The sequence below is a fragment of the Lagenorhynchus albirostris genome, chromosome 6 (genome assembly GCF_949774975.1).
Source record: "Lagenorhynchus albirostris chromosome 6, mLagAlb1.1, whole genome shotgun sequence".
In the NCBI taxonomy this organism is placed as follows: Eukaryota; Metazoa; Chordata; class Mammalia; order Artiodactyla; family Delphinidae; genus Lagenorhynchus; species Lagenorhynchus albirostris.
The window spans coordinates 28260915-28287674 of NC_083100.1; the positions used below are offsets into that span (position 1 = coordinate 28260915).

At 42.0% G+C, this 26760-nt stretch overlaps 1 protein-coding gene across 4 annotated transcripts in view; it reads left to right on the forward strand.

Annotated features, from left to right (window-relative positions):
* PLEKHM3 (pleckstrin homology domain containing M3) overlaps nucleotides 1–26760 on the forward strand; it is a 182424-nt gene that overhangs the window by 31481 nt on the left and 124183 nt on the right. For all 4 annotated transcript variants that reach the window (XM_060152202.1, XM_060152204.1, XM_060152203.1 and 1 more), the window contains exon 3: nucleotides 11835–12770. In XM_060152202.1, the coding sequence (XP_060008185.1) occupies nucleotides 11835–12770 (936 nt within the window). The remainder of the gene's footprint in view (nucleotides 1–11834; nucleotides 12771–26760) is intronic.

Genomic DNA, 26760 nt, shown 5'->3' on the forward strand with positions numbered 1-26760 from the left:
GAACTCTGAAAATGAAATGTCTGGCATTTTTATGCGGTTGTTCTGTTAATGTATTTTATCTTTCTTGGCTAAGGAGAACTATAGTTACTAATTTCACAAACTGCTAGAGTTACTTTCTTAAAACACAGATCTTTTCGTGCTACTCTGTTCTCAAAAATGAATCATGGTTCCCCATTGTTTACAAAATCAAGTGTAAATTTTTTAAAGCATCTTTCCCATCTTTCCAAGCTTATCACCTGCACCTTTCTTCACCCCATCTGTGTGCTAGTTTTGAATGTGCCGTATGCATTCAAGGTCCTGGGACTTTGCTCGTGGTGTCTCTTCACCCACAATACCTTCTCTGTCTTCTTCACTTTTCAGAATCCTCCATTTTCTTTCAAGGACCAGTTCAAATGCCACATCATCCCTAAGACCTTTCCATATTTTTCCATTAAAAAAAAAAATTGAAGTATAAGTAACTTACAATATTATATTAACTTGAGGTACACAACATACCTATTTTCTATTTTTATAGATTATACTCTGCATAAAGTTATCATAAAACATTGGCTGTATCTCCTGTACCATGCATCACATTCTTGTAACTTATTTATTTTATACGTGGTAGTTCGTACCTCCTAATCCTTCTAATTCACCTATCTTGCTCCTCCTCTGACCCCTTTCCCCTCTGATAACCACTGGTTTGTTCTCTGTTTCTTGTGTTTCTTTTAAATTAAAATTATTTTTTTTCTCTTATTTTATGTTTCCATAGCACATTTTATTCTGCCGCACATTATAGGTAATTGCTTGTACATTCATCTCCCACACTAGGTTGGCAGTTCTTTGATAAAATGAATTGTATTGTAGACAACTTTCTATCATATCAGGTATGAGCATATGCAAGGTGTTTGGTTGGACTCTATGTATTGGTGCTTGGAAAATCAGGACAGCACTGTTTTATTTGTTTGTTTCCAGAATGAAAATGGCCTTTCTTTCATTTTTCCTTACCTAAAGCGTCAGTCAAGTTGAATGAATCTTATTAGTATTAATACTGTCAATAAGAGCTATCACTTAATGAGAGTTAACTTTATGCCCAGACCTGTGCTAAGAAATATTCATCCATTATCTTATTTAATATTAATAATAGTTTAATATGTTAGACTAAGAGATTACTATTTTGCTGATTTTACCAAGGAAGAAGCCAAGCCTTAGAGAAGGTAACCTCACCCAAGGCCACCTGGCTAGTATGTGGTGGAGCTAGGACCCCAAGCCAGGCCCATTCTGGAGGCCACACCTAACCACGCTCTAATGCTGCCTCTCAGGTCTGAGGAAGCTTAGGCCTCATCCCCTCCACCACAGATAAAGCACAGTGTCATCTAGATTGAAAGTCTGGAGGTTGGAGTTCCACTCTCAACTTGCACACTCTGTGGTATAACCTTGGCCAAGTCACTTTGTTTCCTGGAACCTCTTTCCAAATCTGTTAAATCAGTTAGAATGTGTTTAGAAGCAAGTAATAGAAACTCAGCTGAAAGTGACATAAACAGTGAGGCCATTTATCATCTTATTTTTTCACGTATCTAACAGATAGCTATTGGACACTTAGTGAATATCAAACACTGTATGCAGTGAACACTTAAGGACACCTACCTCTGGTGGCCCCAGGGTCATCAAGATCCAGGTACTTTTCATCTTTTTCCTCTGCTATCCTCAGTATATTGGTAGTGTCTCTTCTCTCCCTCAGTTATGCAAGATGGCTACAGCAGTCCCAAGGATATATGTCGGCCGCCAAAGTCAGGAAGGGAAAGCAGGGCACTTCTTCTGGGTCTCTTCCCAGAGGACCCGAAAAGCACCTCGTCTGCAGCCAGAACTGGGTTGCGTGCCTTCCCCTAAAGCAATCTCTGGCAAAGGAAAATGTGGTTACTGATTGGGTTAAACAAATCATGATTCTTTTTGTGGGGCAGGGGAGAGGCCATCTCCACAACTGAACAAAATTAGGGTTCCGTTGGTAAATAAGGGGGAGACAGTTGATAGGCTGGAGGCCCCTGACAGGTTCTACTTCAGATAGGGCTGGGCTGAAGAGATTTCTAGTCCCTTCTGCCTCTAAGTTTCTATGATTCTGTGTTACCCAAAGATATAGCAATGGAATGCCACTTATCTTAAAATCTGGTGGCCTAAGTATGAGAGATTCTCTTATACTTAATTCGTATAGATTAACGAAACAGAATGAGAAGCTCACGATGGCCAAGAGTGAGCATCATTTGAAAGTTGATGTTTGGAAATGTTTTCTGGGTCAACAAGTTCTATAAGCACTAGAAATTACCCTTGTCACAGAAGGCAGAAAACCTCTGAATTTAAGAGGTTGGGTCTGTGATCTCCTGGTCAGGTTCACACTTGAGAAGTGAAATGGACCAGGTCTGTGTTGACTTATGCACTATCACTGTTGCTCATAGCACAAAGGACTTAGATGGAAAAGATCCCCAGCTGGTGTGTCTAGCTAATACATAGCTAGATATGTTATGGATCTCTTTCTTCTAGAGCCTGCACAGATATGTCTTTTCCCCTAGGTTAATGAAGGGAAAACACATGGGATATTCTCTTTTACCCATAAAGAAAGATCTCCAAAGTAACTCACAGAAGAGATATCACTTGAGCCTAGTTCACTTCTACCAGAATAAGTTAACAAATACCTATGAGCACTACTGTGGCCAGCACTGTGTGAGGGCTTATATACCATATTGAAAATGTACAAAACACAGCCCCTCTTTGGTTCCTGTAGCATCATTCTCTTCATGTTCTTTGCTATGGACATTTGTGGCAGTGTCATGATTGATGTGCATACTGTTAATTTCACTTCCCTCATGCCCTCTAATGAGAACAAGGACCTAAATTTGGTTAATTTCCCCCTAGTCTCTGGCTTAAACACAGTTGAATAATAACATGAAACAAATAGACTTGGAAAACGGTTTTATTAACCAGAAATGTAAAGAAAAGAGACTTGATTGTGGTCTAGAATGTCAGAGAAGTCTTCACTGAGGAAAGGATGTTCCAGCTGAGCACTGAGGGTTGAGCACACAGCCGAGGTGGAGATGAACACAGGCTTTGTGTGGGGTGGTCAGAGGCTAAGCCAGAACAGGACTACATTTTGTAGAGCAGTGGGCTGAGATTATGGAGGACCTTCAAAGCCAGACAGAGAGAATTAACAGGATATGTTTGGCAAGAAGCACTTGAAAATTTCTTGAGAGTCAAGATTAAAAGGATAATTTACAGAAAGTCTGGAAGCTGGCAGTGGCCAAGGGTAGTGGGGGGTGGGTTGCAGGGAATCTCCTTCCCTATAGCTTTTGTGTCCATGTAAAGATTCATCAGTTAGAATGGCCCCCTTGGCCTCTCTCCCTCCCTTTGCACACTCCACCCCTGGGGAGGAGTAACTTATGGGCAACTTTAGGAGAGGAACCAGGCATGTGTAACTCAGCCTCTACAGGAAGCACTGATTCTGGTCCGCTCCTCTAGGCCTGCTCCACCACCCACCAGCCTTTCATGGGTGGTCCCTGGGAGGGGAGCCTGTGCTGATCCAGTGCTGCGGGTGACTCACTGGTGAGTCTGTGGAATTCTGGGGTGCTACACACCTAAGCTGTGTCCTCCAGCTGGCTCATGTTTTGATTTCTATGCGTCTGACTACCCTCTGTCAATCTCAGTTGGTTTAGAACTTGGGTGAAAAAAAGTGATGCTATTTATTGGGACCCCTCAGGCCCTAACAGTACGTGGGGTGGATTGGTAGATGGAAAGAATTGAAGGGATGGAAATGAGAAGGCTCTGCGGTCATCATGATGTGAGGTGATGGGGACTCAAATGAGGGCGACTGTGGTAAAAGAGAAAGTGGGACTTGTGAAGAGAGAAAGGAGGGCTGTCACTGGGCTGTAAACTGTTGACAGGGTCTGTCTGATTCACCTGGTGTTTCCACGATTCTAGCTTAGTCCTTGGTGCATACGTTCGACAAATACTTATAGAGCCAGCCACTGGGAATACGAAGGGAGAGAGACATTCAGGTCTCTGTCTTCAAGGAGCAGTTCTTTGAACGAAATAAAACAATGTTGTAAGATAGAGAGGGACTGAGGGGGGCCCTTTAACTGAGGTGCTGAGGGATGAAGGCCTCACTGAGGATGGCACCTTTGAGGTGAAAAGCTGAGGGAGTTGAATACATCAGTGGAGCTGGGGGCAGATGTCCCAAACCTAGGATACAGCAGCTTCAGAGTCCTTGAGGCCAGAAAGTGCTCGGCTTGTTCAAAACCCATGAGAGGCTTTTGGCTGGAGTGAGAGAAGAAATGTGAGATGATGTGAGGGGAGGTCAGCAACAATCAGAGGCCAGATTGTGCAGGACAGAAAGTAGAGCCATTAGAAGAATCTGGAATCTGAAGGAAGGAGACAGATTGAGCCATAGAAGACGTAGGTTCAAGTGAATAATTTTGAATAGACAAAACAAACCTTAGGATATTAGAAGACAAGAGGAAAAGAGATCCATAGAGAGGTAATTTTCAGATGTTATAGAGGAAGAGATTCTGAAGAAGAGGGAAAGAATTAGGTACAGAGTGAAGGTGGAAGGGTTAGCTTTAACAAGGAGGCAAGAAGCTGCTTCTTTTGAGACCAGAAGCTAAATTAGGAAACATCTATTGAATACTTAAGATGTGTCAGGCATCGTTCTGAGAGTTACTCATTTCTTCCTCACAATAGTACAATGAGGTAGGTGCTAATATAGCCCGTTTTAAAGATGATAAAACTGAGACTTGGGTTAAGTAATTGGTCCAGGGTTACCCAGCCAGTAAGGTCAGAGTTATGATTTAAACTAAAGCCAGTTGGCTCTAGCACATGTGGTCTTAACCACTGTGCTCTGTCTTACTTGTATAGGATATTGGTTAGTGTAATGTTGAAGTGAAGCCGAGTATAGTATATGTAAAGGAGCTCCCTATGGTACACAAAGAGATGGTGGAATTTGCAGTTTGAAAAGACTAAAGAAGATGTGGGAAAATTGTTCTTGGATTGTGTTTGGGATCCATGAGATGAATAAAAGAATGAATTGTCAGGATTAAAGCTATAAAAGATGTTGAGCAACATGAATCTATGTTTGACCGGTGCTCCAGTCTGAATATTTGTGTCCCCCCGCAAAATTCATATGTTAAACTTCTGACCCCTGAAGTGATGGAATTAAGAGGAGGCTTTGGGGGTGCTCAGGTCATGAGGGTGGGGCCCTCAAGAATGGGATTAGTCTCTTTTATAAAAGAGACCCTACAGAGCTCCCTAGCCCCTTCCGCCATGCGAAGTTATAGCAAAAAGATGGCCTTTTATCAACCAGGAAGCTTTATCTCACCAGTACCAAAGCTGGTACTTTGGTCTCAGACTTCCAGCCTCCAGAGCTGTGAGAAATAAATTTCTGTTGTTTACAAGGTACCCAGATTATGGTATTTTGTTATAGCAGTTGAAATGAACTAACATACCTGTGTTAATACTTCTGAGTCTTCCTCGAGCATGCTGGTCTTAAATAGACGATGGTAACGATCCAGAGTTGGTGCTTAAATCTGGGAAGTCTGAGCAAACAAGTTTTAACTATTGACTACAGAGTCTAGAGGAGGGAGTCCAGTGAAACAAGGAAGAGACTTTAAGGGGTGAGGTAGAAGGGCTTCATGTTTAAAGGTCCTTATAAGGATGGAATGGAAGGTAGGGGAGGTGGAGGAGTGAGAAGAATGAAGGAGTACTGCATTGGAAGTTGGAAAATACTTTGTGATGAAGAGGTCTAAGAGGTCTAGGATGTTACTGTTGTGGAAGAGAGAATTAGGTCTCTGGAATCGAGGAGGGGGAGGACCTATGTTTGTAAAGATCCTAAAACCAGATGGCAAATACATAACATGTATCTTTCCCCACCTCAGTGACATCATGGTGCTTTTTCCCCACTGAGTCTGGATGTGGCCTCAGCATCTTTCTCAGTACAGGGTTCCAGGCAGTCAGTAGCAGTCAGTGAAAGTTGCCTCCTGTCTCTGCGTCAGACAGTGCCAGAAGGGGCTATTACTCCGAGGGTGCGTGGAGCTAAGAGCAGGCCATTCAGTAAGAGGGGAAGTCCAGAAATTGGAGTGGAGGACTAGGGCTGAGTCCTGAAGCCTAGAGGTTGTAACTAACCCCAGAGAAGCGTGCAGTCTTGGAGGAGGAAGTGGGGCTGGCCAGTGAGTAGACAGACGGTTCTCAGGTTGTCTGTATCTGCGGGAGTCTAGTCACATTCTCCCATGCTCTAGGCTGTCATGTAGTGCTGGCAGCACCTGGGTCAGAGCTGTGAGGTGAGGTTGAACCAAGTGGCACTGTAGTCTGGGAGGCTGGGGATGGGATCTGGAAGTCAAGAGACAGTAGCGGTTGAGTACAGGTAATTGGCACTGGCCATTCATGAAGAAGAGCCAAATCATAGAAATGTCTTTGTTCTGAAGTGGTGCTATGGTTCCTCCTTTATCATTGACCTGGAAGCCTCCTATTAGAGTCATTTGCCAAAACTGAGTTGTAAGCATCTTGAGGACGTCTGTCATCTTTGGGTCTCCAGTAAAGCTTAGTGTTCTACTTTGCACATAGTTGGTACTCAGTAAATGTGTGTCAAATTGCTTTGCTCCCTTAGTTTTGAGCCCATGTGTACTTGTAAATCCTGTTTCCTAGGCTTTCAGATCTTAAAATCATCTATCCTTTTAGCTAACAATAGCCTAGATAACCTGTAGAGAAACTGAAAAGAAAGATGATGAAGGGCAAAGGAAATGTAGTAAATCTGTTGAACTTTGAGGGGCAGTCCTTTTGGGCTTGTCTAGGACAGAATGTGATTCCGTAGCATCATGGTACTCCATTCACTCTCTACTTCGGCTTCCTTTCACATTTATAAGAACTTAAATGTTTGCTTTAAATTTGCCTAGATAATTTTGATTTGGAATACTGACACCACATACGCTTTTGAGTTCTTTGAAAATGTTAAAACGTTGCTCTTTATCTTTCATTTTAAACTATTGTCTGATCTTTGAAGTCCTATTCTTATGACATCATTCATGGTGTTGACTCAGGCAGTTCAGACTTTCTTGGTAAATTAAACGTTTACCTAAATGTTTCATTTATTGTGATCTGGGACATGCTGGTTTTTAAAAAAACAGAATTGCATAAAGTAACCCAAATAGAAGCACATTTTAATTACATATGCTAATATATGTGAACATGCCCAATTATTATCTATAATATTATTATTACATATGTATACTGTCTAAAGGCTTCCTATCAAACGCTCTACAGTCTGGCAGAAGGATTGTGGGTGCCGGGATGTGGAGGCAGAAACTTTTTAAAATCATTTCTTATTGATTTTCTTGGAATACTTTTATTATATAACTTAGTACATATTTGATGAGTGTGAAATAGTATCTGAAATATGAGTCATCAGGGTGGTGTAGCCATAGAGCCATGGGGCTTCAGAGGAGGACAGCTGTGTTCAACTAGAGGGGACAAAGAAAGGCTTCAGGAAAAGGTGAGATTTTATACTAGCTCTCACGTATGATGAAAACATGGACAAGCAGAGATGCAGGGAAATCTAGGCAGGGAGAACAGTGAGAGAAAATGCCTGAAGGTCGGGAGGGGCCAGTAATGGAAGCCACAGCAAGTCCCCTGGCTGGAGTGTGGGGAATGGAAGAGAGTGGCTGCAGTGTGAAAGGTCCCTGGGAAACTCAAAACGGAGGGGTCAGGCTAACCTCATCTGAACCTCCAAATCAATCTCCATATCCCTGCAAGTAGGACAACCACCTGTAACATATTCTTGCACAAAAAAACCCACAAAAAAAACACCTAACTGGATCTTGAGATCTAAATAGCAGATGAGGGACTTCCCTGGTGGCACAGTGGTTGACTCTGCTCCCAATGCAGGGGGCCTGGGTTTTATCCCTGGTCAGAGGACTAGATCCCACATACATGCCGCAGCTGAGAAGCTGGCGAGCTGCAACTAAGGAGCCTGCCTGCCACTACTAAGACTCAGTCAACCAAATAAATAGGTAAATATTTTTAAAAAAAATAATAAAATAAGTAAATAGCAGTTGATGGAAAACCTGGGAAACAGGAGCATTTGAGTGATACCGTGAGGATACACTCAGCCAAATCCAGAATGTGAGAAATTCTACAGGACAAAGGAATGAATTTCTTCAATAAATACATGGCATGAGAAAAAAAAGGAGAAAGAGGGAACTGTTATAGATTTAAAGAGGTTTAAAAGACCTACCAGCCAAATCAAGGTGTGGACCTAAATCGAGCAAAGCATCTGTATAAAGAAATTTTTTGAGAGAATCTGGGGAAATGAGATACAGACTGGGTATTGGATAAGGAATTATTCATGTTTTGGGTGTGAAACTGGTGTGTGTGTATATATATATATATATATATATATATATATATATATATATATATATATTCTTATCTGTTAGAAATAGAGCCTGAAATATTTACAGTAGAAATGATAAAATGTCTGCAGTTTGCTTTCAAGTATTCCAGCAAAAACAAACAAACAAACAAAAAACAATAAAAAGCAAGAGTTGGAGAGGAGTGGGAAAGAGGAAACAAGAATAGTGGAAACCTGATGACTTTTAAGCTAAGGGGTGAGCCCACAGGTGTCCATTTTACTCTTCTCCATGCCTTTAACTGTGTTTGAAATTTTCCATGAGAAAATGTGTTAAGGCCGGTCTAAGGAGTTTGGACTTTATTGTGTAGCACCAGGAAACTTGTGCAGGGTTTTGGGCTGATGGGGAGGGCATGGGAAAGGTTATGAGTGATCCAGAAAGGTTACCCCGGTAACTGAGTGTGACATGGTGGGGTGCGGGGGGAGGACTTGAAATGGGAGCCCATTTAAGATCTTGATTAAGATAGTGGCCTGAGAATGGGAACTTTTTTGAGAACAGAAAGAGGAAATAATGGCAAAAGAGGAACTCTTCAGTGGGTTGGCAGTACAGAAATGAATGAGGTTCATGAGGGGGAAAAATCCCCTCTTCCTCGTCAATCAGTAGCAATTTTTGTCCTTAAGCCACTGCGCTGGGTACTGTGGGACCAGGGGGAGAAGGAAAAGGGGTCTTTGTTGAGGAGGAACTGACCCAGGTCTTTGTAACTAGCCACAGTGGAAAGCAGTGGGGAAGCAAAGAGTTCTCAAGTTCTTTTTGTTTATGTTTTTGTTTTTGCTTCTTGCTGTTTTTCACAAGGGAATTACTCTCTTATGGTTTCAGTATGAAATTTACAGACACAGTGATTCATTTTGATCACCTTTCTCTATTTTCATTGGGGAAATGGCGATAATCTTTGTCAGCTGTTCTACCTGAACCATTTATGATATTAATTAAGACAGAGGTCATATTGTTCATTCGTGAAATGGAACACTTTAGAAGAATGTATGTGATGAAATGATATGGTCCGGGGAAACAAAAGTTGAACTATAGTAAATTAACGAAAGCTTAGATTTAAGTATATAACTTCTGATTTGTCAATAGCAAAAATATTCAAAATAAGCTTCAGATTCAGTAGAAAGTAGCAGCTAGAGATTAAAGAGAAATGGTAGTTCTCCAGCCCTCTACAGTCAGATAATTAATACTTCACACACAACATATTAATAAGGTTTGAAATAAACAGGCCCTCCAGAAAGGAATACATGCTGAGAATAGTTTCCTGATCACATCTGTTCTCTTCTTTTCCAAGAAATTACACTACAAACTGCAGCCTATAAGGATGGGCCATTTCCTATGATTAACACCCCTCTTTTCTATCTCAATTTAACATACCTATTTAGAGAGGGCTGAGCCGAGGTGGGGAGAAGATATTGAAACACAGTGCATTCTTTACCTTATTTTGCAGCAAGAAGGTGGGGGAACTTTTGAGACTCCCTGTTAGACTTCTATTCAGTCCACCCAAGCTGGCATCTGACACCCTAGCTTATACAGTCAGAAAGCAGTGAGGTTTGCTTCTGGCTTGGGTCCAATTATAGTTAGAATTTCTAATTCGTGGAAGCTGTTGTAAAAAGCTCTCAGGGAGGAAAGAAAAGGAGAGGAAAATTCCTAGCTAAAAGCAAGAGAGAGGGTTTTTATTTTATTCGGGGATACATGCCTGAGCTGTTAGGTCACAGGAGGGATGGGGATGGAGGGATGCGAGGTTATGGGTCTTATTATGGAAAAGGTTGAACTGTCATCGGCACCTGATGGAAATGAGAGGAGGAGAGGTGGCATCAGTGTCTCTAACGGCACTGCCTCTCTTACTGCATTATCAGAAAAGAAAACGGAGAATAGGCATCCATTATCTCTCTCTGCAAAGGGATTAGTGTGGGTTGCAAGAAATTAATGGCTTTTGAATTACCACAGAAATACTGATGAATGTCAGGAGCAGAGATGTAAAGCAGGTAAAACTGGCTTTTCTCTGCTGCATTTCTCTCATTTTCTCTTTTGGTTTTTGCTATTTGAAGATCTAGATCTGTGTTACTCTTTTTTTTTTTTTTTTCTCCAGCCAAGATCAGAAATCATACCCTTTGGGAATGTGATTTCTCTTCTTCAGGGAGTGACTCAATTAGTGTATGACTGTCTCCGACGTGTGTCAGCAAAAAGATTGAGAAACATCTCAGAAACGAAAAGCTGTACCAGGGAGGAGAGCTCCCTCATTTTCATGCCTGTTGAAAGTATCAGGACATCTCCCAAGTGACAGTCTCCTTTTATTAAAGTATGAAATTTGTATCTGTTGCAGGTAGTCATTGATTAAAGATGACATGACCAGATGGACTTGTGAAACATAGGGGAAGAGAAGGGAAGGGAATTATACCTATTATATGCTGGACATTATAGTAGAAGCTTTATTTCTACTCTAATTCAACAAGTACTTACTAAGTACCTACTGTGTACCAGGCATTACACTATGTGCTGTGATATAAGGATGACAGGACAGGCCTTGCCCCTGTCCTCAGTGGAGCTTACAGACCAGTGGCGAAGACACACTTCTTTAAAAATTATAAATTATTTTTATAATTTAAAAATTATAAACTGTTTTATATAAAACAGTTTTATATAAACTGATGAGAGCCCATTAGAGAGGAATAATATAGTAAGGATCCCTGATACTGACCGAGGGATGTGTCTGTGCAGGCGAGGGAGTGGGGTTGGGAGAGTTGGGACAAACTCCCTTTCTGGAAGAGAGGATGGCTGAGTGAAGAGTAAGTGTGTCATAGCTGGTGGAAGTGGTGAGAAAGGGGCATTGCAAGCAGAGGGAACAGCATAAGCAGGCTCAGAGGTGAGAGGAACTGCTATCCAAGCAGAGATCTAAGAAGTGAGTAGTTGAGGCGTGGCTGGAGAACTGGTTATGAGCCAGAAGGCTCATGGCCTGGCCTTGAAGACTGATGGGGGCATCTGAGAAACAGGAGTTTATGAGAAGTGCAGTGCACTTCATGCTCTGGTCTTTCCACTGGCCCTTCCTGGCTTTACCTACCTAAAGAAAGATGAGTATTAGCAGGGAGTTAGGTCAGGTGGCAGGAGGAACATTCTCTCTCTCGTACTTGGTACTCTGTAGAACGTCATCTAGAAAACAAGAAATCCTGGCAAAGCGCAGTTGTTTCATGGGCCCACATGGCATAGTCCCAGTCATTCGGTGTTTCTGTTTTCCGAACGGACTTCTGCATGTCACATTGACCATGAAACCCCAACACCCCACTCCCCAGTACTTACTCTTGAGCCAGAAGGATGTCAACCCCTGATCCGTTTGGTTTCTGGCACCTGCCTTTTCATCTCATTTGTTCATTCATATTAATGGATTAATATGTTGCTTCCTTTTATTTTTTTTTCCTTTCTTTCTAGAACACAAGGAGGCATTCCCAAACATTCTGAAAAAGGGTTACCTGGAGATTCGGAAGGACCATGACAGTTACTGGCAAAGCTGTTACGCGGAACTCTCCCCCTACAGCTTATACTTCTACAGCCTCGACAGCAGTGGGAATCAGAACCTCTGTGGAACGTATCAGCTGTCACACTTCCAGAGCATATCTGTTCTGGGCAACCTCGAGGCCAGGCTGGTGGATACTGTTCTGTATGACAACACTCAGCTGCAGCTAAAGGCAGAGTCGCCATGGGAGGCTTTGGACTGGGGGCAGAAGCTTTGGGAAGGTGTGCACGCCGCCACGCCTGCTTACATGGGACGGCCAGAGGAGCTGGCTGACTCACCGGGGCTCGGCCATCATGTCGACTGTCCACAGAATCGTTGTTTGCAGAAGAAATCCAGTGAGCTGCTCGTGCCATCCCCTGTCTTGGATAGCCCCAAAGAGTACCAAAACATCCTCAAATCGGGGACGCTGTACAGGCTGACCATCCAAAACAACTGGAAGGCATTTACGTTTGTCCTGAGCCCGGCCTACCTGATGGCTTTTCAGCCTGGCAAGCTGGACGAGGATCCCCTGCTGAGCTACAATGTGGATGTGTGTCTGGCCGTCCAGATGGACAACCTGGATGACTGTGACTCTTGCTTTCAAGTCATTTTCCCCCAAGATGTCCTCCGCCTCCGTGCTGAGACCCGGCAGAGGGCCCAGGAGTGGATGGAGGCTCTGAAAACGGCTGCCAATGCGGCAAGGAGTTCAGAACAAAACCTGCAGGTCACGCTGAGGACCAAACCCAAGGATCAGATGGGTGGGCATGAACTCAGGAAGAACAAACGCCAGTCTGTGACCACCAGCTTCCTCAGCATCCTGACGACTTTGTCTTTGGAACGAGGACTCACTGCTCAGAGTTTCAAATGTGCAGGTATGAAACATATTTTCAGCCTAAAGCTCATTAAAGAATAATCCTGAATCCCACAATTGGAATTCACTGTAAAAATCCCCTCAAGAGACCAGTCCTAGCTACCTCTTGTCTAAAAGGCATGTCTCCTTTAAGGAGTTTGCTATATTAAACCATCTGTCCGTCTTCATGCCATGCTGGTGAAGTAAGTAGAAGCAGCTCTGATCTACCCACTGAATCAGAATGACTTGGCTGAAGCTTACCAGGCTAGAATTTAGGCTTCCTGAGTCTGCTGTGATGACACTTCCTCAGCCTTCTTAAATAAAGGTCGCTGGGAATGTCACAGATTGTCTCCTAAGAGACATTCAAGCCCAAAGCTGACCACTAGCGCTCCTTAGGCGAGGAAGATGTCTGTAGTCAGTAACTGTCATTGATCGTGACCTTGTCAAACCCTGTTAAGGTAGGATCCAGAAAGTCAGCCTTGACAGAAAACCTGGAGGTGGCTAAGAGCAGGGCTAAGATGATTCAGCAGATGACCTCTGAGTCACGATGGGCCGGTGCCTCATCCTGGGGAAGCCTGGGGCTACTGGAACTGCTGTGGAGGGTGAGATACAAGGTGGAGGCCAAGGCAGTCATCTGTTAGTTCTTAAAACCCTGTAACTGCTTCTCTCCCCTACTCACCCTTCCTCTCACCTTCCCCCAGACAGTAAACCAGAAAGAGAACAACCCGCACTAAACCAAGTCTATATATCTCCTGTAAATGAAATCAAGTTATTTCAGTAAACCCCACAATTTGTCACAAGAAATTTACCATGAAGGTAGCTTTAATTGGAAGCCTGATTTGGGAAATTTCAATTCAAGTGTATCAGATTTAAGTATGTTGTTTAGAAATGAACAGGGAAGTCACCACCAGTCAAGACTAAATTTTCAATTTCGTGCTTGTTCCTGCATTGAAAAGCCAAATAGTGGTGGCACAGTGAAGCTTTGAATTTAAGTTAGTTATGATGATCGCCTTTACTACTGAAAAATAATTTACCCAAAGGGGAGATTAAGTAAGTCATCCCTGCTCTGTCTGGAGGGCCTCAGTAACTGGGAAGCAGACACTTGCAGGGTGGGATGGGAGAGACCAGCAACCCCGAGCCGATAAAGAAGCTGTACTAGGTGAGGGCCGTATGTGTGCAGGCATGAGTGACCTTGTGTTAAGTCAGCCAGCTACTTTTGGAAAATGCTTTTGAACTAAGGAGATGCTGGTTTTAGCACAGTTTTTAGAAATTATTGACATTTCAGTGTCTTATTTTACTAGTGCATGTATTATATTTCAAAGTTCCGCCATTCAACAATAATTTATAAGTGCTTACTCTGTGGACATGCTGGAATTATGGTACACTCCTGTGGCTTTAGACTGCTGAGAGGGGCAACAAATCTGCTTTGTTATTGGAATCAGGGAGAACAGCTCAGCTTAATTTTCAAGGTAGAGACCAGAGTATGAACCGGGAAACTTTCTAGTAAAAGAGACAAGAAAAGCCTCAGGTGTTAGAAAAGATGGTCCTTTTGTTGGCTCCTACTTCACCTTCCTCTCCTAAGTTTGCTTCCTGTTGGAGTGTGCCCTGCCCACATTCTGTACCACCTGAGTAGCATTTCTGACACTTAGAGGAAGGAGAGATGCAGGTAGAGGGTACCATTCAGCAGGTCTACCACATCTAGCAGATGGAGAAATTAAAACAGGAAAAAGGCATAGAAAGTTGAGTAGGAGAGACAGGGAGAAGGAAGCTAAGGGGAAAAGAGTAGGAAAACGATCACATGATGGGCTGGGATAGAACTTGGGGCAGCTGCTTTAGGGTCCGTGTTTTAGGATGCTGCCCTTTGCTGTGTGAATCAGGTGCTCACTGAATAGCTGGCTGGAGAATAGGGTGGGGATGGGTGGTAATAGGGAACCCAGGAGACAGGGGTAATGTAGTCTAAAACTCCTTTGCTGCCCAGCTTTTACCTTCATGCTTTGATTTGGGGTTCTAATGGGGCACAGGTAGGTTTCTCATTTGGCATGGGGAGAAGTCAGTCCTAATTTGTACAGTGCGGCTGACTCTCAAGTAGAAATTTTTAATTTCACTTCAGTGCCCCCTCTTCCATCAGAAACTGCTACGCTCCGTTGCTTTGTGGTACACGTGGGTTATGGGTAAGCGTGCCTGGAATACCGGTTTCCTACCTCAGGTAGGAATACTTCATCTCCTGTAGGGGGCAGAGTCTCAAAAGAAAAATATCAAAACTTGGTAAGCAAACCTCTGAATGTTTTCTAAATTATCTGGGAGGCTGTTTATTATATCAAAGATTATTATAGCAGATGGAACTTTAAAAATTGATTTATGTTTCTCACAAACACAGTTAATCTAAACCAGCTGTTTATTCATTTAGTACTTGTGTCCCCTAACTTTTCATCCTCATAAAAACACACATTCAGTGAAAAATCTGGTTGTATAGCATGTTTACCTCCCAAACTGTCAAAAAGTCCAGTAAATCGTTTTTAGTTGAATCTTGGCTTTATCATTTTAGGGAGGAGCTAATTCATAGTATTTCATGGTTTAAGTGAGCCTCTTTCGACTACAACTATTTATGTCCACTTAGTCCCTCCCCCTTTAAATATTTTTGATGAATAAACTTTAAAAGTGGAAGATTGCACTGAGCAGCTCTTTATCATGATGTCATTCAGATGCTATTTGGGGGAGCCACAAATGTTGGCTTTTAAATCTACAAAATAGTGCAGTTGGCCTCACTTCGCTAAATTCTTTCTGTAGGTGAAGAATTTTCTATATCCTTTTTTGAAACTTAAAGAGCCCTTGCAGAGAAAATGGACTCTGACCATCCCCAAATGCCTGAGGTTACGGTTTTAAAAATACATGCTTGTGCATAACTGTGTATTTCTTAACATGTGCTTGAACTTTTTATAGTTGTATTTGATTATGTGTGGTTTGTTCCATGGCTTCCTCTCCAGATCCATGGCTGCCCTCTATTAGGAAACCCAGCTACAGTGGTCTTCTTGCTGTTCCGGAACCTACCTTGGTCATTCATGCCTCCAGGGCCTTATTCCTGAGAACATGCCTTTGAAAATCACGTTTTTCCATTCATTCTACCATTTATTGTGCGCTGAGTTTCTGACCACATGCCCCAAACTCAGGTGCACCTGGACGAGTCAGTGCTGCGAGAAAGCAAACGTGGTCCCTGTCCCTGCCTTCATGGAACTTGCAGTCCCCTGGGGAAAACAGACACTAATCAGATGTTCACATCATCAATGCCAAATGGCAACTGTGAGCTGGGCTGCGGAAGTTAGGCCCACAGGTCAGATTAGAGAGCTGTCAGAGGTGGTGCCGTGTGGAACTCTGTGAAATTGCAGACAGTCATTTCTGACCTACAAAAAAAAGGTTTGATAAGGGTGAACTTCATGTTTGACCCTGAAGTCCCAGAACGTTCCTGAGCAGAGGAGCACGTGAGCAAAGTGGTGTTTAAGAACAATTAATTTGCTGGTCCTTTAGCACAGCTTTACAGAAACACACCTGTAGCAGAAAATGAGGAATCCTTCTTTAATGAAGTCACTGGCTGGGATTCAAAATTATGTTCGGCAATGGGACATCTATAGTGTTAAAATATTAATGCTAAGACAAACGACTGTGCAGCTTATTAAAATATTTATGGGGTATGTACCTGTAAGTGGTTCTAAATGAGGTTCAAAATGCTGTATAAATTCAATTATAAGGCAGTAGCCCGGTTTTCTTCTGAAATTAGACATGTGTACATATCTATTTCCCCTCGATAGATGCATGGTTTTCTTGGCACTAATACATACAGATTTCTTCCTCTAATTTCCCAACAAACAAGAAACCTAGCAATTGAGTATTGTGATAAAAGGGCCCAGGCCCTTTTTTTTATAGATGCTACAAGAGGTGCAAAGCTCCGGTCTTGAAGTGTCTTACTGCTTTATAATCTGAAGGTGAAATCGGACAGCCCACTGTGGGGCAGTGTTCCTGATTCTGAACTGAAATTGAAAATGTTAACGCGAGAGACAGCAAGAAAACAGTGGGCTGAGGGGATCCCCTCCACCATCTCACACTGTCAGTTTTTATGGTTTTACTCCTTCGGCTGCTGTTTAACCTCTTGGGACTGCTGTTGGTAATTACATCTCTCTGGCATTCAGAGCATTTTGCTTTCCTTTTTTTCCCCCCAGCCCTTGGGAGGGGTAAGCCCAAGGGGAGGGGGGGGAGTTTTGCTGTGAATTCTTCAGCCATTTAGTGCAAATTCCTGTAATTACCGGCATTGTGTCCTCTCTGAATGGCACATAATACAGCAGAAGCCATTCCTAATTGAGACCTTACAGGAGGTACAAATCCTCTCTTTGTTCAGCCTGACAAATTAGTGCCAGAAAGTGGCAGGGTCCGAGTGGGAATCAAAGGCAAGAAACACAAAGATGGAACTTAAGGCTACAGTAATAACCCTCTCTTGTCCTGAAGGGAGAAAAGGAATGACCAATGAAAAATGAAGTTTTTTTTGTTATAAATTCCCTTGACATGACAGCACCTTGGGGCTGCTCTATTTATTTAGCAGAAGTGATTAAATAGTAATACAACAGGACTGCCCATTGTTTCCACGGGTGCCCCCCACCTCACAGACCCCTGCTGCCTCGGCTAATTGATTGACAATGAACCTCTGATAAAGAAGTATGTTGTTAGGACCTGAGGTGGGGGGAGCCTTTTCTCGCTCTCTTTGTGTGTCTGAGTGAGTGAGTGTGAGTGTGTGTGTGTCTGAGTGTGAGTGTGTGTGTCTGAGTGTGAGTGTGAGATTTCCTTTTTGCTTGCATTGCACTCCAGTTTTTCTTTGCCCCGCCCCTTTTCTCCCCTTCTTCTCTCCCCTTGCTTCCCGCCACCCCTCCACCCCTCCACCCCAAGCTTTTCAGCAGTTGCTCCCAGCCGACATTCACAGGCAGGTAGTGAGGAATGAGGATTGTAGTGCATGCTTTTGACAAATTTATCTTTGGAGCAAATTTCCTCCTCTCCCCCTGGTCCATTTAAGGCAGAACAGCTGTGTGAGAAGACAGAAAAGGGTAAGAGGGCTGATTATTGGTTCTTTAAGGTCAGAAAAGTGTTCTTGTTTTTGTTTTTTTAGTTTCTCATTTGTGGGAACGGATGTCTGAAGCTAGTCTTTCAACTAAGAAGCTGTGCACTAATAACATTTACATGTGTGTGTGTTTTGGAGGTGTTGTGGAATAAGAAATAAAAATTTGAATTATTTAATCTCCCCTCAGTTCCTGAGAAGCCAAGATTGATTATTTTAGGATAGAACCTGGCTGCTTGTGGTGTAACTCAGCACCCCAAGATTGCTGTAAATTGTGGGAAGATGACCAAAGGCCTCTAGGCAGATAATTAATAGCCCCTGGTTATATATGCCCAACTAGCTAAGCTGAAGCTAAATCCCTAATTTAACTCTGTTACAGCTGCAAAAACAAATCATTTCAAGCCCCTATGAAAGCAAAATATATTAAACAAACAGTATCGACCTTGTTAATACCACATGGCATTTCATGTGATAAATGAGGGTGTCTTTCTGGCAAAGGCCTGTTTTATGACATCGTTTAGACATAAAGGATACCTTTACCCTGGTAATATAAGCATCCCTGATAGAAAGTATAGAGTGGTTAATTATTCATTACATAGCCGCCAGTCTGAAAGTAAGCAATATTTCTGAGTTGGGCATAGTTACTTACTTATTGGCCTCAGAGTAAATCATGCAGAATGGCCATTCTTAAGAAAAAGAGAAATTGAATTTGGGAACTAGTTGTGCATGTGAGTCTAGGTAAAGAAAGGTCTGTAGGCTTTCAAGTGCCAAGAAGGAAAGTTATACAACTTATAACTTATGCTCCTGAAAAAGCAAATTCTAGCATAGCCAAAAATCTGTTTTGATTCCCGTGTGAAAAATCAGGGTATCCTCTAGTAGCCAAAATGCCAGATCTCCTAAGGCAATGAGAGACAGAAATAAAAAGACATTGACTTTCCATGGTATCTTTACTACTATTTTCAAATTTGTCTCCCACTTATTAGGGATAGTAATACAGTGAAGATTTATTTGACTTAAGGAATAGGCAAGTAGCCAATTGGAGGAGAAAAAAACAATTAAGGAAGACTCAGCTATGCCCCTCAAAACATATAAATAGCTTGGATAAATGAGAATTGTTGAGTCCATTGTTGCCTTCTCACTTTGTATTGTCTAAGTTATTTTGTTTTTGAGTGTATTTGATTGTTATCTCCCAGAGAAGTAATCTCTCGTTAGTTAGTTAGTTAGTTTTTTGTGCGTGGTGGAGGGCTAAGTTTTATTTCCCCAACCTTGAATATGACCACGGAGGGGTTGCTGACAGTAAAATCCTTAAGTGGAGTTTTAGTGGAGGGTTTATTTCAACAAGCATTTATTAAACCCTTCATGTACACCACACACATGCTCTACTGGGCACCTCAGGATATCTAAGTGGGAGTGAGGTGCAGGCTGTGCTCTTCAAAGACATCTAGAATAATTACCCCCAAAAAAGGGTATGGGGGGTTGGATGGGACTGAGAGACAAAGCGGTCAAGCATCATGGCCACTGGTTTGGAGACCCATACATCCATGTTTGAGTTCATGTCAGAGAATCCCTGTTGTAGAGAACTTGAAAGCTCAAGTGCTAAAGGGTGTCTCTCCTCACTCCCGCATTTTAAACTTTATCCTCCTACTTCCTGCAGAATTAATCTCAGGGGAACATCGCCTCAGCTTTTAGTACCATCTGTCAAAGATAAAAGTTGAATTTCTGTTATGTGCTCATTAGGTAGTAGGTGAGATGGGAGATATAAGACAAGCATAGATGTGGCCTGGACCCCCAGGACTTTATAGTCTGGTTGAAAATGCACAAAGGAAAAATGAGGGATTACTAGGCAGTTAAGTCAGATCCATGCTTAGTGTTCAGAAAAGCATTTGGCAAAACCCTCAAGACAGAGAAACTTGGGTTATCAGAGACTTTAGTTATGTCATTTTGTGAATGGTGAATGATTGGCAGCTCTACTCAAGGATTATTGACTAATGGATTCCTTTCAGCCTAGAATGTTGTCAGTAAAGGTACATGATAACAATGAGAAGCAGCACACTTTAGTAATTAAGAGCGAGGACTCTGGAATCAGACTGGCTACGTTTCTAGATCTGCTACTCACTAACTCTGTGACTCTGGGTAAATTACTTAACCTCTCTGTACCTCCATTTAAAAATCTCAGATGTGAGAAAATAATCACATCTACCCCAGAAGTTTGTAGTAAGAATGAAATGGGTTAAAAGGGCTTGGAACAGGGCCTGGCACATGGTAAGTGCTATAGAAGGATTAGCTATTTTTATTATTGGCCCACATAGGACAATAATTACCTGGATAAAGATATCATAGGCATACTTACCAAATTTGCAGCTATCTCAAAACTAGGTTGGACAGCTAATATGTTGAATGGGAGAATGGAGATTCTGAAACAAGCTAGAGGAATGGACCAAGCAAGGTGAAATTTAGTAGGGATTAATAGATAGGACTATACTTATATTCAGAAAATTAAAGGCAAATATAGAAGGTAGGTTCTTCTGGTCTCATGCTCATGTGGGCCATGGGGAAGCCATGGGGAAGCCAGCATTTGTGCTGTTGTGGCTACACCAAATGCATTCACAAAGCAGGTCCAGAAAGAAGAGAACACATCCTCACTGTGGCCAGACCCCACCTGGAGATGTCAGTTATGGATGCTGCTCTGGAAGAACAACCAACCACATCTATTGACACCTGATAGGATAGTGAAAGGACTAAAAACCATGCCACACAAATGTAACCTGGAATAGGGAGGACACAAGTCGTCTCCACATTATTTGAAGGCTGCCATTTAGAAGAGAAAATAGGCTTACTTTGTGTAATTCCACTGGATCAAAGTAACAGAAATGCCCAGAGTAGAATGGATTTTCCCTTATTGAAGAGGGTTTGATGGCCATGGGTGAAAATGAGTAGAGTGGCAAGAGCCCTGGCCAATGAGACCAGAAGAACCTCAAGGCCAGTCGCCTAACTTGTCTGAGCTACGTGTTCTCCTCTGCAGGATGAAGAGATTTATTAATTCAGCCCTTCTGCAAATATTTATTGAAGTTCTACTATGTTCTAAGCACTATGCTTGATGTTTAGTGAACAAGATAATCCCACTGTGTGTCCTCACAGAACTTGAAAATTGGAAGCCAATTAAATAAGTAACTATAGCACACGAAGGTCTTTGAGTTTCCCTCCAACACTTCCATCTGTCTGGGATATTTTAGAGGGGATGGTTTTGCTCTGTATGGTCCCTTTTTTATTTCTCATTCTGTGATTCTTTGAATGTCTATAGAAGATTAGGGGAAATTAGATTAATGTGATCCTCTATTTAAACCTCATTTAATAAGTAATACCTTTTCCCTGTGGGTAAGAGAATTTAAAACATTAGAAATATCACTTGACTAAGAGGACAGGAGATGGGAATTTTTTTTTTTATTGACTCTGATGTTTGTCATTGGATAAATTACTTTTTTGCAGTCTAAGTTTCTAGGTCCAGGAAATTCATTTTAAATAAAAATAAATGTATATGAAGAATGTGAATATACACTGAAATAGTACCATGACTATGGAAGAAGAAGAATGTTATATAATTTGGGTTTTGAACTATTTCACATCCTAAAATTCAGAGAGATTTGATCACTTTATATAAGTAGGCCGTTTGATTTTATAGGATATAAATTTGCTTTTTTGATTTATTCCTGGTATTCTCATCACAGAAGTCACATGTTGGTCTTTGATATGTTTCAGAAGAATAAAATCATTTTGAATTTCAGAAGATAGGGATCTTTTGATAGACCTTCCTGAACTTCATAGGCCATAGCTGTGCTATCTTTTTTTTTTTTTTTTTTTTTAAAGCTGTTCATTTCTCCTAGTCTTTGTTGCTATACTTTGGTCTGGAAAGTTCTTGTCCCTTTTTGTAGCTTCCTTTATGGTTAACATTGTTCTCATCATGTGTTCATTTCCGGCTAAACTTCTAAAGTAAGTGTTAATATACTATTGGACTCTATGTTGAGTTAAAAGTTTCTATTTACTGACCTTTCATTGGGAGGGAAATTGGTCTTGGTGTGGTTTTAGGACAGACTGGGGTAGGTTCTCTTAATTTCTAACTAAGTTCCTTGAAAAACTAAGCTTTTCATGAAGTCCTAAGAGTAAGAGTTACTGGAGAGGTTTTCTAAAATCTATTATACTGCCTAAAAGCAGAAACATACTTAAGTGAAAAACTTGCCATTTTAAAAATACATCTCTAGATAAGGAAATCTGGTACTATCCTAATACCACCTTATTTCTTGCGTTAATATTTTCATCTAGTCATTCATTCATTCATTCAACATACACGGGCCACATACAGTCCCAGAAATTGAGGCATGGGGGTAAACTAAAAGTTCATTTTAGCAGAAGAAAATATGACTGTAGACAAGACTTTATACCTTGAAATATGCTAATATAGAAAATGTTTTAATTAAATTATATTAATAAAAAACAACATGAAACTCCTTTACATGTTTCAGATGAAAAGTGGAGCAGGCCTGCAAAGCATTGTGCCCTGAGATCAGGGGTGACAGCTAGTGTTTGGGTACAGTTTTGTATTGTGCTTTGTTGAAGACTTGTAGGTGTGAAAAATCCTTTATACTGTTAAAGACTTGTTTCTAAGCCTTCCTTGACCACTCTTCCCAAACCCCGCCTTAATTCCCCAGGTAAATTTGAGCATCCCTCCTGCTTGACTCCACCCACCTCCACTGTCTTGGACCCCTGGGCCTATGACTTGTGTCTCACTTTTTTGAGGGCAGGACCCCAGCACCTCTCAGACTAGTGATTGGAGCACCATGTGCATGGTGAATCATGAGCTTGATGTGGGGAGCCCTGGTTGGACTCTTCCCTAGACCTGTTGAAGTCAGTATCTCTAGGATCAGGCCTAGAGATTTCACAAACTTTCCAGTTGATTTGCACACATACAAAGTTTGAGAAACCACCAGCCTAGCCCATAGAATGTTCTTAGTGAATGGATCAAGTCATATTTCAGTTTTCTCTAGGTTATATAAGCTCATTTCCTTTAACTGTTTCTTCTACATATATTCAACATTTTAACCATTTAGTATCAACCTGCTGATAAGCTCTAGGGTTCCATATCCTCATTATATTCTGGAAACTACAATGATGTTCTCTTAGGGTTCTACCCAGTGCTGTATACAAATGAAGGAAGTGATGAGCTCAAGTCCTTGACCCACATTTTGGCTTCTTTTTTTAAGACATCCTAATGATATGTTTTTATTTTATACTTGATAAGCATATTTAGTATTTGAATTTTGAAAACAGCTTTTACCTCCCTCACCTTCTTTGCTCCCAGCCTGGTCATCGTTCACATAGATGACTACAGTGGCCTCCTAACCAGGCTTCCTGCTTCCATTCTAACCTTTTATAAATCTTGTCTTAACTACAGCGAGTATGATCTTATTAAAATTCAGATTGATCCTGGTAGACCTTTCTTTACCATTTTGCAGTGGCTTCCCGCTTCTAGACCAGCATTTTTACAATGACCCCCCCCCCATGATTTGGCCCCTGCCCACCTCCTAACCTTCAACTCTTGCCTTCTTGTCACTCTCTCCCACACTGAGTTCCAGCCACACTGACTTCACTCTGTTCCTCAGATGTACCACTTCCTTCCCACCTGCCTCAGAGCCTCTCCATGTGCAGTTGCCTCTCCCTGGAATATTGCCACCCTCACCACTACCCCCAATGCATTCTTCAGGTCACTACTTAAATATTCCTTTCTCAAGAACAACCTCTCCAACCAACCCCTCAGACTAACTTAGGACCTTTTTAGTTCCCTCTGCTATCATGCTGATCTAATACCTTCAGAAAAGTTCCAGAAAGCAAAACTTGAATTTGTTGGGCATCAACTATTTGCATAACATTTACATTGTATTAGAGATTGTAAGTAATCTAGAGATGATTTAAAGTATATGGGAGGCAGCGTGTAGGTTATATGCAAATACTACACCCATTTATATAAGGGACTTGAACATCTGTGGATTTTGTTATCCACAGGGGGATCCTGGAACCAACACCCCATGGATACTAAGGAATGACTGTATTATTACAGCTTTGTTACAAAGGATACAAATAAGGAAGAGCCAAATGAAGAGACTCAGAGGGCAAGGTCAGGGAGGGCTCCAAACACAGAACTTCCATGCCCTCTGCCCGTGGAATCAGGGTGCATCTACCCCTCAGCACACCAATGTGTTCATCAACCAGGATGTTCCACAGAGCTTCAGTGTCCAGAGTTTTTATTGGGGTTTCATTATATTGGCACGATTGATTGAATCATTGACTTTGGAATTGAACTCAATCTCTAGCTCCCATTCCCTCCCCCAGAGGTCAGGCAGGCTCATAGTCCCAAGTCTCTAATCCTGTGGTTGATCCTTCTGGTGACCACCCCCCATCCTGAAGCTATTTCGTGGTCCACCAGGACTTACTTCGTTAGCATTAACTCAACTGTGATCCAAGGGGCTCATGAATAATAAAGATACCTGTGTCACTGAGGAAATTCCAAGGGTTTTAGAAGCTCCCTCCCAGGAACTAGGAAGAAGGACCAGATAGTTTTTTATGATACAACAGCTCAGGATATTGAGTGGGCCATTTCCACAGCAAAAACAGAACTTGGATGAAAAGAGGATGTGATATTGTGGTTGCCCCTCAGAGAGTGAGGAAGGTATGGCCTGCTGACCCTGTTCCCTCATTTCTGGTGAGCTACTGGTGGGTGCCTTCCAGCACTGACTGCATCTGCCAGGGGAGGGGAGATTTCTGGTGGTATCTTCCTGGATCCCTCTGGAACTGATCAGCTTCAGAAGCAGATAAGAAACTGGCTAGCCTTGGGCTGCCCAGCCTGGCTACAGCCCTCCCAGAGCCCCAGCTCAGGGTGGTGGGGTGATGGACACGTCCATGACTTTGTGATTCCTGCTCTCTCACCCAGGTACCACTCTCATATCTTGGTTTAAAGTAGAGTGTTTCCTTTTTAAATGGCTATAAATAAAAATGATCAACAAAATTAATTTTATATATTACCTTTAACTGAAAATAATCTAGTTTATGCTATACACAACTTCTAGACATGGGAGCTAGGGTTCCAAAACCAAAGACATGTAGGCTTGTATCAGTTTCCAAAGAGTGAAAAATCACATTCTTTTTTAAATCCAGCTTTATTGAGACGTAATTCACAAGTAACATTGTGTAACGTTAAGGTGTACAATGCAATGATCTGATACATGTATATATTGTGAAATGATTGCCACAAAGAGGTCACCTCACAGTTACTTTTTTCTTGTTTTTTTTTTTTTTGGGGGGTGGTGAAAACTTTTAACATCTACTCTTTTAGCAACTTTCAAGTATACAGTACAGTATTATCAACTATAGTCATCATCATTCTAACCAGGTCTGTTCTAGTATACCAAAGGTTGTGTCTTGTCCATTTTTTTTCCAGTAATGTAAATAAATCATGTGGGGCTGAACCAAAAGCTTTGCTAAAAATCACTTTCCCCCTTAAATCACCAGGCCCGTACCTCTGACACAGAGGATAGACTTAGTTTGAAAGCCTTGGTCTCTTTCTTCCTTTACCAATAAAGTTGTTCTTCTCAACCCCCAGAGTTTTAGAGACCAGACAAAATAATAGACACATGATTTGGTGGCTGGGAAGCATCCAGACTCAGTAGGATAAGTAATAAATTAGGAACACAAGAGCCTAGTCTTTTGTTTACAGCTCTGCTACTGATTTATTACACAGCCTCAAGCTAGCCTTTTCACAGCCTTGCAGGTCAGCATCTTTGACACTATAACTTGAGGGACGATTAAACTGTCTTGACTATGCACAATTCAAATGTTACAAAATGTCAGTTGCACCCAAAGTGCCAAATATTATATATCACTGCATTTTATCCCCAGAAAACATGGGGGGGAGGTTCTCTCTTGGATGAAGAGAGGTCTTGTTGTGACCTAAAAATGAATGGGAAACCTTTAGGAAAATGATATTTCTCATCTGCTGTTAGGATGAAGAATTTTAACTGAGTAAAAGGTGTCCAATAATGTGGGGGATTTCCTGGCTACCCCTTGAGCCCAGCTGTCCTGTACGACCCTCTTCTTAATGACCTTCACCCACCGATAGGCATGCTCTGGTTTCCTGATTACCTCCCTCTTTCCTTCCCGCTCCCATCGTTGGATCCTGCCTGTCTGAGCCGTCATCCGTATAGAGGCTTTACAGGGTTAATAAATCATGCTTCTTCATTCTGCTTCTAGAGGTCAGGAGGATGGAGATCAAGATATCGCATGCATCGCTCATAGATCACATGTAATATTATAGAATGGACCCTTAAATTAGATAGACTTATTCATGTGGTCACAACTGGAGTCCCTAAGACCATGTCCTCTCGCCATAGCAGACAGAAAAACTGCTCCCTGCAGGCCAGCTGACGTGCCAAGGTCCTTCTTCTAAACTCCCTGGTCAGATACCTCATTTTTTTTAATCTGTGAGGAGCGCTGGATAAGCACTGGGGAAAGAAGCTGGGAATATTACCCTAGGAAGTTCCGCTCAAATGGCAACACGAAGACCAGGGAACAGACATTTCCTACTTGAAGGTGTCGTGTGCTTTTTTTTTTTTTTTCCAGCGTCCATAAATAAAAGTTTTATTGGCACACAGCCGCACTCATTCATTTATGGCTGTCTGTGGTTGCTTCTGAGTTGTAGGTGTTTCTTTGTGTCTTGCCTACCAGCTCTAAATATCCTGACACAAGCAGCCTGTCTTCTTCAAGTATGAAACATATGGTTAAAAGATCAGCCTTGGTGGCGGTTGCAAACCTGTGTTTTTAGAGAGACTGGAAAGCAGGCCAAAGAAGGCATAAGGGGAAGAGTAGGTAAAGA